At 40.3% G+C, this 12,958-nt stretch overlaps 1 protein-coding gene across 4 annotated transcripts in view; it reads left to right on the forward strand.

The window, feature by feature from the left end:
• PPP3CA (protein phosphatase 3 catalytic subunit alpha) overlaps positions 1 to 12,958 on the forward strand; it is a 224,790-nt gene that overhangs the window by 161,535 nt on the left and 50,297 nt on the right. For all 4 annotated transcript variants that reach the window (XM_056566528.1, XM_056566536.1, XM_056566547.1 and 1 more), the window contains exons 3-5: positions 5,679 to 5,803; positions 8,538 to 8,649; positions 9,291 to 9,436. In XM_056566528.1, coding sequence (XP_056422503.1) covers positions 5,679 to 5,803; positions 8,538 to 8,649; positions 9,291 to 9,436 — 383 coding nt within the window. The remainder of the gene's footprint in view (positions 1 to 5,678; positions 5,804 to 8,537; positions 8,650 to 9,290; positions 9,437 to 12,958) is intronic.

Here is a 12,958-nt window from a genome sequence, read left to right on the forward strand (position 1 = left end):
ATGCAGGAAAACTCCTGCAAAAAAAGTACCCTACTTGGCCTGCCTAGTTTTGCATGCAGGTTGTATAGTGTACATCATCAAAATTATTGCTAGTTAATTAATGACCAAATAAAACAATATTTACATTACATTTACATACATTACACATTACATTCTTTTGTAGAGGTGGACCCTGAGTAAACATTACTGTACATAACAATTTAATCCTATAATTTTTTTTGTAAATGTATGTTCTCTTCCCCCCCCCCCCCCCCCAGACTAGAATAAAAAAAAAAAAAGTTTACCATACAGTATAAAACACACACACACATACACACACATACACACACATACACACACATACACACACATACACACACATACACACACACACATACACACACACACACATACACATACACACACACACACACCCATACCTACCTATCTACCTAAAAACCTACACTTACTATACTACACACATGTATTACTTAAATGGGCACTGTCAGATCCGAAAACTTTTTATATGTTGTTACTGATGAAAATCAAAGACCTTTTGCAATATGGTTGTTTAAAAATCTTTAAATATTTAATAAAGAAAACTGCTCTTGAAAATCCCAAATCTAGGAGTCCCCATACCTACTGGGGCACTAACCAGTCCTGCACCAGCATCAAGCTTGTCCATGAGTCGTGGACAAGAGATGACTGATGGACAAAGCTGCTTGAGCAGACACACCAATCACCTCCCACCACCACAAGGGAGGGACACGCCCCCTTCCCATGAAAGGATTTCTAGCACTAATGAAAATAGGTATTTTTATAGAAAATGTTGGTGATAAGAGGTACCGTATAAAAATTAGATGTACATAGTCAGGATGCTGATTATTTTTTTTGGCATCTGACAGGTACTCTTTAAAGGGGTAGTCCAGTGGTTAATAACGTATCCCCTATCCTAAGGATAGGGGATAAGTTTGAGATCGCGGGGGGTCCGACCGCTGGGGCCCCCTGCAATCTCTCTGTACGGGGCCCCGGCTCTCCGGCCAGACAGCGGGTTTCGACAACCGCACGAAGCGGCGGCCGACACCCCCCCCTCAATACATCGCTATGGCAGAGCCGGATATTGCCGAAGGCAAAGCTCCGGCTCTGCCATAGAGTTGTATTGAGGGGGCGTGTCGGCCGCCGCTTCGTGCGAAGGTCGACATGCACCCTTCCCGCGGGCTGTCGGGGCCCCGTACAGGAGATCGCGGGGGGCCCCAGCGGTCGGACCCCCCCGCGATCTGCAACTTATCCCCTATCCTTAGGATAGGGGATAAGTTGTTCACCACTGGACTACCCCTTTAACGACTGTTGCCTTGGGCAGCCCACTTAGCTGTGACTACAGGGCATTTTGCTGCTGCAATCAGAGCAGGAGAAGTAAAGTGCCCCCTGCAGTCAGATTTGCATATTGACATAAACCAGCACTGGGTGTTACCAAGCACCAGGCACTATTTCTGCGAGGTTATACAATCTCTGTGGGATATTATACTGTGTATGTGTGTGTATGTATATATATATATATATATATATATATATATATATATATATATATACACACACACACATACACATAATCTTCTTCCACTCATGGATGGAACAACCATGTATGTCACGACTGCTGGACGGGAATCACAATTATTTCTGCCTTTATTAGACTTTTCTGCTTACCGGCAGCAATGTTGTATCAAACAAAAATGTATGGATGTGTTCTCAAGACAATCTTCTCAGGGAATACCTGCTTCCACCGTCTGTTATCCGTAGGCTGTTGGAAGCTGGTCATGTGACTGTCCCAAGCTGCTTATTGCAAGATTCATCAGTCATTTTGACTGTCAGCAAAAATGTGTTTAAGCTCTTTTGACAAGCAACAATAATCTGGTGCACTTGCTTGAACACAGGTAAGGACAGGACATTTATTTAGCTTGCAGCTGCAGACACCACATTGTCATTTTTCAAATGTTGTATGTTTGGTCTAGGCAGGTGCATTGACACATGGGTTATTGTATACATACTCGTATACATGCAAGGGATGTGTATACTATGTGTATACTATCATACCCCAGATTATTGGGCATTTTTCTTTTTGCGCTATTGTATCATACCTTAGAGGAGCGATCTCCAACCTGTGGCTTTCAGTTTTTTTGGAGAGGTTGGATACTAAAAAAAAAAAAAAATAAAAAAAAAGTATAGACACTCCTATAAATAATATTGTGTAATGTCATGCTAAAAGCTATACAACCTCTAGCTTTCCTGTAAGGAATACCTGGAGTAAATTATATTGGTTTGAACCTGGGAGACTGCAGCCGTAGCCATGAGAGGGTATGACAGATCTCACCGGAGTTACACAATGCAGTTGTGTATTAAACATGAGATGGGTTTTTGAAAGCACAGTAAGTGTGCACAGTTCTGCTGCTGTTCTGCTTAATATTCCCTGTGGCCTTTTAAGGGCTTTCAAATCACATAAGGCATTTTCTAGCTGTGTGCTCGGGTTTTTGTCTGCATGCACTAATTGTTTTCAGAAGTCACTTGGGGTAGCTGCTATCAAAACACTCCAAGCTTCTTTCACTTACCTTCCATTGTTGATGCTTTAATCTGGTTAATGCGGCTGAGCAGGAAGATTGGTTAAAAAAAAGCAGAAAATCTCTCTTAAAATGTTTAAAATATTTGATTGTGGTCTGATAGTTGTTAAAGAATCATGGTACTTCCAGTGAAATCCAGTAATTATTTGAAATTGAGTATAAAAAAAAAAAAGTGAAAGATACATATAGAGCTGAAACAACTAATCGATTATTTGTCAACTGTTTTTAAATAATTATTCATTCAAGAAAACTCGGCACTCCAAAATATGATGCAAAGGGTTTTATTTATACAGTCCGTAAATACATTACCGTTTCGGCCCTATCAGGACCTTCATCAGAATTATACAGGACTGGAGCGGAGAATAAGCGAATCTGCCAAGAGCTGTGTGATAAGGTAGGTTGTAGCGTGGCTTACAGCCACGCTACAACCTACCTTATCACATGGCTCTTGGCCGATTCTCTTTCCGCACCAGTCCTGTATAATTCTGATGAAAGTCCTGGTAGGGCCGAAACGTTAATGCATTTACGGGCTGTATAAATAAAACCCTTTGCATCATATTTTGGAGTGCCGAGTTTTCTTGAATAAGTATTAAAGGATTGTGATTCCTACTTTAGCACCAACTACGAGGGAGTGGCATATTCTATTCACACTTTTTTTTTAAATAAGATATTTTTTAATTAAGATTTTATAAAGTTTAAATTTTTTTTATTAAAATACACAACGAACTTCAGCAGATTCAATAGAAAAGCACAATATACAGTGTGTAATATGTAGAACAAAACAACTCCATATAGTCCTACTCCACCCAAATATGGAAATGTCCGTGACTGAGGAACCCCCCCCCCCCCCCCTCCCAACCAGCAAATCTGGTTAGACCACAGAAACAACCCAGCCAGAACCACCCAGACGGTACTTCCTACACCATTGGCCCCATAGCATAGCTCCCTCGTTCAAGGCGGACAATTAGAGAATAGCAGGTAACTAACTCAGTATCTCTATATGCATTGTATAATAATCTATTAGTTGCCTGATTACTTTTTTAATTAATGGCATAAAAAAACTTAGCGGAGAAGATCATTTGTAACTTAGATGTTGGAGAAGTTATAAAGGGATCTCAGTAAGGCTGCATTCACATTACGTTTGCAGCCTATGGCTGCTCAGCTTCTCTGCACAGCTTCTCATTCACTTTAATAAGCCAACAGGAGTCAGGCAGTGACTCCGGTCGGCTCATTTTTGCCCCATAATCCGGTTTTGTGACCGGCCCTAAAATAGTGGCATACTACGGTTTTATGTCCGGTCACAAAACCGGATGCAGGGCAAAAATTAGCCGACCGGAGTCACTTTCTGAGTCTGGTCGGCTCATTAAAGTGAATGGCTTTCGGTGCCGGTCCGGATGGGCTACTAGAGCTCCCGGTTTTGAAGTTTCCCAGCCACACCCAGCAGCCGTAGGCTGCAAATGTAGTGTGAATGCAGCCTAATAGCTGGAGGAGTGGGATAAAAATCTTGGCTAATAGATGTAATTAAATAATAGGTGGTAGAGAATATATCCATTCAACAAGGGAAGTGAATCGAGACAGTCATCATTTCCCACACCTGCACAGAGAGGCAAAGTTACACACACTTTCTGTGCAAGCCCTCTCTGTGTTAACTCTGTTTTTGCAGCATTGTTTGTGTGAACATTTTTTTTTTTTTTTAGTAATTTTACCACTTCTTACTGGCACAGGAAATGATAATTTTTCTTAAGGGCTAATGCTGTAGCGGGGGGGGGGCAACGGGCTAGCAAAAAAAAAAAAATAGGATGGTGGAAGCTACCCTTTAAGTGAATAAAAGGCCTGAATTTACTTGATTCTATGGAGTGCTCAGATTTCTTTAGTTTTGAGCTACTTGGACCCGGGATCAAGGACCAGCTCATTGTTACCTTTATTAGACTGATAGATATTGTTAGACTGATACATACAGATTGTAGAAAAATGAAGGCTCGTCCAGCACTTGGAGTTGCGAATAAAAATCTTTGCTTTATTTAGAAATCCTCAGACAAGAGTCACAACAGAGCTAGCCGTCTCAGATGGCTAGCTCTGTTGTGACTCTTGTCTGAGGATTTCTAAATAAAGCAAAGATTTTTATTCGCAACTCCAAGTGCTGGACGAGCCTTCATTTTTCTACGTTCATATCTGTCTGAGGGCAGGACCGGCATGCCCGTGCACTGGTGTTGCGACTACTCCGACTGGTGGTGAGCGCGATACATACAGATTTTTAGATAACTGTTCATAGATTGATGGCTGGTAGATATATAATGGGTGGGTGACACATAACAGTTGTAAGATGGATAATGGTGGATGGGTGGGATGCATTGCTTGAGAATGACTGACTCCATAGAGTTGAACCGCAAGCATGTAATGGGTGAATAAAATATCACACAGATATGTGCCCTGAATACTGGAGTGGTGAATTTTTATGAATGAGGACATATGTTTTCATATTCAGAGGCTGAGATCAGTTTTATTTTTATTTTTTTATTTATATGGTTCTTCTCATACATTCCGGTCAGTACATTTTAAATAATTTTCAAAATAATAACAGCATTTCATTATCTACTACCCATCAAGCCATAGCATTACCGTATTTAAACAATTTGTATATATTGCCATCTATCTATAATAAACTATTGTTCAGTTGCTATGTTTAGTAGTGATAAATCTGAAACACCAAGGCAATCCGTTATTTCTCATTTCAATTAGAAGGATACTTTTGTTTAAAATATCGTACATAATTCTGTATTTCTTTCTTTTAACGCTGTGTTCACAGTGGAAATATCAGTGAGGGGTTTTATTTTATGCACTGATTTTCGGCCATTATTGGTGAAATTATGAATAGAAAAATGTATTTGCAGTTGATTATGGGCGGAAATCTGCACATAAGATACATCGCTGATTTTTCCACCGTGTGAACCTGGCCTTTAAACTTCTAAAAGAATCAGTACCACTATTGTACATATGTCATTTACGGTACTTTGTTCTGATTGAATTCTAGTACAAAAGTAGCATGTACATTAGTCAACTAATTTATATATTCTGTTTTTCATGCAGTTTGTGGGGATATCCATGGACAGTTCTTTGACCTGATGAAGTTGTTTGAAGTAGGGGGATCACCTGCCAACACACGTTACCTATTCTTGGGCGACTACGTTGACAGAGGATACTTTAGCATTGAAGTAAGTACAATATCATACTTTATCAATGTAGTTTGAGCCACCTATAGCCAACTTGTATACATTAAAGGGGTTATCCTACTATAAGGTGATTTTAGTACGTACCTGGCAACCAGTAATGGACATGCTTAGGAAGGATCTACGCTTGTCTTGGGGCTAAATGGCTATGTTGTGAGATTACAGAACAATGTGGCAAGCTTTTTGTGGACTGGTATTTCCTGTTTGACTTTTATTTTTTTGACTACAAATCCCACAATTCCATTTTCCTCCCTCCCACATATCAGCCACCCCCACCCATTGAAACATAAATGAGCCGCATCCATCAAAAGACCTGTGGTTTTCAATCAGGGTGCCTACAGCTGTTGCATTAGTTGCAGATTGATCTCTCTCACACCAAGTGATCCCTCCACCCATTGAAGCTGACAGGCTCCCTGTCATCAGCTGACTAGTGAGGTCAGGTCTCGGCCGCACTGCAACCTGGGAAAAATCTGAGAAAACAGTCATTTTGTATGCTGGTAAAAATAAATAGTGGGGTGGAAATCACAGAAGAATTGTGAGAAAACCGTCACACACAGGTACATACACTATATTATGAACTACACTAACTTTACAGCTCCTGTAGCATAGTCAAATAAAAAAAAATCCTGGAATACCCCTTTAAATTGGGCTTGCATAGTAGTGTCTTACTCTTATTGGTGCCAATCTTGCATAACCAGATACATACCTGGATCAATATAATAGTGTCACTAATATGTGTCCATTTAGTATATTGTGTCAGTCACTGTTCAAAATACAGAGCTCTCTACAACCAGCTCTCCTCATACAGAAAGGATGCTCTATGTAGCAAAAGTACTTGTGAATCACCAGGTTGGACCCCTTTAAAGGGAATAGATCACCTAGTTTTCTACTATTGAAAAAATATTGACAAATATTAATATAGATTTTTTATAATATATTCTGTACATGACTATAGTGGCAGCCATCTTGCTTTCATTTAGCAATATTGCTTTAGAGCAGCTAAAAGGACCATAGGAAACAATTGTCCGGATTCTTTACTTCTATGGGAGAGGGTTTTAGGCATGCTCTGCAACCTGTGCAGAAGTCAGTGTGCAGTCAGGCAAAAGGTGTCACCTTTCCCTTTATGTGAACTATAGCTGTGTTGATACTTAGGGAAATGTAGAGGAATATTTACAGAGCAGAAAGTGGCAGCTTACTGGCCATACTAAATAATGCAATATTTAATGGGGTTGTCAGGGCAAAACAAAAATTTGCATCAAGGCTGAGGGTAATAATAGTCATTTTATGTTCTCCGTCGGTCCCCACCGATGCTCACGGGCCTCTAATTCTTATGGATTCTGTACTGTCCCAAGCCAACGATTGGTTAAGCAGGTAGGTCCTGTAGGGTTGGGACAAAACAGAATCCAGGAGAAGCAGAGAACATCGTTGGGTCAGCTCCGAGGAACTGGAGGAGGTGAACATAGCTTATTTAATATTTTGATCTCACGCTCAGCACTTGTGCATGTTGTGCAGTACTAAACTGAATAAGTATTTTCTGATGGCACATTCCCTTTAACTTTAAAGGGGTACTCCGCCCCTAGAAATCTTATCCACTATCCTGAAAAAATGTGTAATTGCGGGGGGTGCCGCAACCAGGCTGGCCGCGATCTCTATGCAGCACCCAGAGTTCGTTTAAAACACTGGGTGCGGACGGCAGGGGTTGTGGTGTCACAGCCACGCCCCTCGTGACGTCTCATCACACCCCCTCAATGCAAGTCAATGCCCCCCTCCCATAGACTTGTGTTGAGAGGGCATGGAATAACGTCACGGGGGTGTGACCCCCTCTCCAAGCGTTCAGAATAAAGTGTTCCGAATGCTGGGGCAGCAGAGTAACCTTTTTAAGAACCTAATAGAGTATTTCTCCTCTTTAAAGTTACATGAGGTGCTCAGATTGCGTAGAGCTCAAAAGCTGGCTTGTTTTCCTTCCTTCCATTACAGGAATTTGTTCTGTGATAGATTCCATTTAAGGGAGAGCACATGTCTATTTGGGCACTTGCCATCCTTACACTTTTTTTTTTTTTTTCTTTTTTTTTTTACCATAATTGATTTTTAAGATCTTTAAAAAAATAAAAAATAAATCTTAAAACGTAATTGTTTTTCTACAAATGTAACGTCTTTCTCAGTTTTCCCCAATTATATACAAATCTGGTTTCATCTTTTTGATGGTTGATTTTAAAAACAGAAGTTTAGCTTCACTTTTTTTGGCAAATTATACCTTTCCTGGAGCTGATGGTGTTTAGCAAATGTATAAAATCACCTTTTTATTTCTCGAGTAGGCAAAGACGTGCAGCTCAAGTGCCATTACCTGGCACTTTTCCCTGCTCAAACTTACCTCCCAGCCTTTCCTTGACTAATGTACATGGATTAGCTTACAGTCTAGGAAGTGCCGCGAAGTGAGGGCAAGCAAGGAGATGTGCCAGGCTGTGACACTTAAGCTGCTCGGAACCGTTTCCTTGACACTTGGCTAACAAATAAGAAGGCAATTCTAGATATTTGGCGAGCTCCATCAGTCCCAGGAAAGTTTGCTATAATACCCTCACAGCCTTTTTAGAATTTTTCAGGTTTTCTTTTTAGTTAGCAGCAATTCTTTAGCAGACTACCATGAAGAGTGATTAATGGGAAAAGAAATAAACCGTGGGGTTTTGTCAGCCATTATTTAGTGACATTTTTTGTCTTTCAGTGTGTGTTGTACTTGTGGGCCTTGAAAATTCTATATCCCAAAACTCTGTTTTTACTGCGAGGGAATCATGAATGTAGACATCTAACAGAGTATTTTACCTTCAAACAAGAATGTAAGTATGCCGCATTGTAATCTTCTCAATCTCTTTTCTTTGGCGAGTTGTCAGTGTCCACAGGTTGCCTTTTCACTAAATGGTTTTCCTTGGTCAAACCGTTCTTGGTATACTCTTAATACTGGTGCACAAGAAAACCCTTCAAGATTTGCCGTTTTGCGCCAGCTATTACAGGAAAGTTCCTCTTTAGAGTTGGTAGTTCACTTGTTTTTCCCATTCTAATATGTAGTCACTCTGAATGGCATCCACAGAAAACTGGCACACTTTATTATATGGTGTGCCCAGGGGGGTCATGTGTGTCATTTACGAACAGGGAAGCTGCAAAGGGCATGTATCTCTAAGTGGCTATTCAATGTATGTTGTATTTGAGCTGTAACATTTTAAATACTACCGCATGAAAACTTTATTTATAAAAAGGGAGAAAAGGTTTTATGTTATGTTAGCTCGTGTACTGTATTATAATTTGTAATATAAATTTAAATACCATTATGTTATTTAAAAATAACATTTTAACAGATGGTAATATTTCTCTTTCTGTCTATATACTGCATTTCTCTTGCATATATTTTACACATCTTTTTGCGTAACTGTAGTAACAGTACAAAGTTTATTTTTATTTTCTTGTTTCCTATTATTAATAGGTAAAATAAAATATTCAGAAAGAGTGTATGACTCCTGTATGGATGCCTTTGACTGCCTTCCTCTGGCTGCTTTGATGAACCAACAGTTCCTGTGTGTACATGGTGGCTTATCTCCAGAAATCAACACTTTAGATGACATTAGAAAAGTAAGTATAGAAAAAAACATGTCGTCATTTTTTAACATCAGTGTTTTTTTTTACACGAGGTCGGGATATGGGGTCGGGATATGACAACAATATATGAGGACGGGATATGAAGTCAAAAGCTTCCTCCTTTGTTGATTTTCCTCCCCAACAAGGATGAGGAAGGAAAAACCGGGCAATGCCGGGTATTCAGCTAGTATTACCATAAAAATAACTGATATGAAACCTGCATATATAATTCACTATGTACTAGGTTATGTACCCTCCTAAAAGATCCTATTCGTTCCTTGTTAGAAGTCTTTTGTCATTACCAGGAAAAGCAACAATATACCATTTTAACATGATCATTTCTTTTCATTGTATGAGTGTTTGTTCACTTATGCATACAGTGGGGCAAATAAGTATTTAGTCAGCCACCAATTGTGCAAGTTCTCCCATTTAAAAAGATGAGCGAGGCCTGTAATTTTGTAACTATGAGAGACATGATGAGAAAAAAAATTCACAAAATCACAATGTCTGATTTTTAAAGAATTTATTTGCAAATTATGGTGGAAAATAAGTATTTGGTCAATAACAAAAGTTCATCTCAATACATTGTTATATACTCTTTGTTGGCAATGACAGAGGTCAAACGTTTTACATAATTCTTCACAAGGTTTTCACACACTGTTGCTGGCATTTTGGCCCATTCCTCAATGCAGATCTCCTTTTAGAGCAGTGATGTGTTGGGGCTGTCGCTGGGCAAAACAGACTTTCAACTCCCTCCAAAGGTTTTCTATGGGGTTGAGATCTGGAGACTGGCTAGGCCACTCCAGGACCTTGAAATGCTTCTTACAAAGCCACTACAATGTTGCCTAGCCAGTGTGTTTGGGATTATTGTCATGCTGAAAGACCCAGCCACATTTCATCTTCAATGCACCTGCTGATGGAAGGAGGTTTTCACTCAAAATCTCACGATACATGGCTCCATTCATTCTTTCCTTTACAAATAGCCCCAAAGCATGATGTTTTCACCCCCATGCTTCACAGTAGTTATGGTGTTCTTTGGATGCAACTCAGCTTTCTTTCTCCTCCAAACACGACGAGTTGAGCTTTTACCAAAAAGTTCTACTTTGGTTTCATCTGACCATATGACATTCTCCCAATCTTCTTCTGGATCATCCAAATGCTCTCTAGCAAACTTCAGACAGGCCCAGTCCCAGACATGTACTGGCTTAATCAGGGGGACACGCCTGGCACTGCATGATTTGAGTCCCTGGTGGCATAGTGTGTTACTGATTGTAGCCTTTGTTACTTTGGTTCCAGCTCTCTTCAGGTCATTTACTAGGTCCCCCTTTGTTGTTCTGGGATTTTTGCTCACCGTGCTTGTGATCATTTTGACACCACAGCGTTTTGTAGTAAAGTTTGGAGTGTGACTGTTTGAGGTTGTGGACAGGTGTCTTTTTTTATACTGATAACAAGTTCGAACAGGTGCCATTAAAATAGGTAACTAGTGGAGGACAGAGGAGATCTTAAAGAAGAAGTTACAGGTCTGTGAGAGCCAGGTGACCAAATACTTATTTTCCACCATAATTTGCGAATAAATTCTTAAAAAATCAGACAATGGGATTTTATGGATTTTTTTTTCTCATTATGGGGGAGATTTATCAAAACCTGCTCATAGAAAAAGTTGCCCATAGCAACCAATCAGATTGCTTCTTTTATTTTTGAAAAGGCCTGTGAAAATCTAAAGCGATCTGATTGGTTGCTTTTCCTCTGGACATGTTTTGATATATCTCCCCCTATGTCTCTCATAGTTGAGGTATACCTATGATGAAAATTACAGGCCTCTCATATCTTTTTAAGTGGGAGAACTTGCACAATTGGTGGCTGACTAAATAATCTTTTGCCCTACTGTATGTGCAGGTGTGTTTCATAATATACCTTTATTGGGATTTTGATTTTAGGAGCACAAAAAGAAAGTTTAACATTTATCCTGGAGAGCCCATGGCCTTACCCCTTATTAATAAAAAGGTCCTCTGTAGTTCTTGTATTAGTTATATTGCTCAGCCACTGTATGTAACAGTAGCAGTATATAGACATTGGAGCATGTTTTATGTTTCCAATAAAAAATTGATTGTTTTGACCTAATCTAACAGACTATTAATTAATCATGAGAGAACCTTTGGTGTCAGTCTTCAGTAATCCACCTCTAGTAACAATTGAAACAGAAAAAGCCTGTGCAAAGTGAGCTATATTTCTAGTGAAGGCTGTAGACCAGACATAAGCAACCTTCGGTACTGCAGGTGTTTTGGACTACATCTCCCATGATGCAGGATTTTGGTTGTAAGAGCATCATAAGAGATGTAGTCCAAAGCATCTGCAGGTCCGAAGGTTGCCTATGCAGGCTTTACTCTGTGACCTATGTTCATTACACTGTTTGCACCAAAATCTTGGGAAATAGATGTTCTGTCAGCATTGCTGCAGAGGTTAAAAATGGGGGGGGGGGGCAGTCAGCCTGTGAGCTTAGACCATATGGCGTACACTGCTTCAAATTGGTCTACATGGCTGTTGTTCCAAAAGGATACCTCTTTTAAAGATAGTACCCAAAAAAGACGAAAACAGAGTGCTGAATACAAGCAGATTAAGGACATCAATTAGTGGAACCATGTCCTGTGGTCTGATGAGATCAAGATAAACTTATTTGGTTCCGATTGTACTCCTCACCTGATTTCAGCTGCACATGCCGCTTCTTACCAAGACACCTGTGTCATGTCTACAGTCAAGCATGGTGGTTAGAGTGTCATAGTCTGGGGCTGCATGAGTTCTGCTGGCCCTGGGGAGCTACAGGCCATTGAGGGAACCATGAATGCCAGCATGTTATATGACATACTGAAGCAGAGCATGATCAAGTTCCTTCAGAGACTGGGCCTAAGAGCAATATCCAACATGACAACAACCCCAGACGCACCTCTAAGACGGCCAAGAAGAAGCTGAGGTTAATGGTGAGGGACTGGCCAAGCTTGTCTCCAGAACTAAACCCAATTGAGCATCTGTGGGGCATCCTCAAACGGATGTTAGAGACCTTGCAATGCCCCACATTCCATCATCTCCATGATGTTCCATGGAGGAGTGTAACAGGACTCCTGTGACAACCTGTGAAGCTGTGGTGAACTCCATACCCAAGAAGCTTAGGGGCTCATTTTGGACATTTTCACATAGTGGTGTACTCTCATTTGTTGCCAAGGTTTAGACAATAATGGTTGTGTGTTGAGTTACTTTGGGTATACAACTGCAGAGGAAATTCTTTTCTTTTTGAATTTCTTTTTTATCTTGTCTACAGTGCTCTCTGCTGACACCTGATGCACATATCAGGAACTGTCCAGAGCAGGAGAAAATGCCCCTAGGCAAACCTATCCTGCTGTGGACAGTTCCTGACACGGCCAAAGGTATCAGCAGAGAGCACTGTGGACAAGACAAAAAAGAAAAGAATTTCCTCTGTAGCATACAGCTGCTAATAAGTACTGGAAGAGTAAAGATTTTTTA

The sequence above is a fragment of the Hyla sarda genome, chromosome 1 (genome assembly GCF_029499605.1).
Source record: "Hyla sarda isolate aHylSar1 chromosome 1, aHylSar1.hap1, whole genome shotgun sequence".
NCBI lineage: Eukaryota > Metazoa > Chordata > Amphibia > Anura > Hylidae > Hyla > Hyla sarda.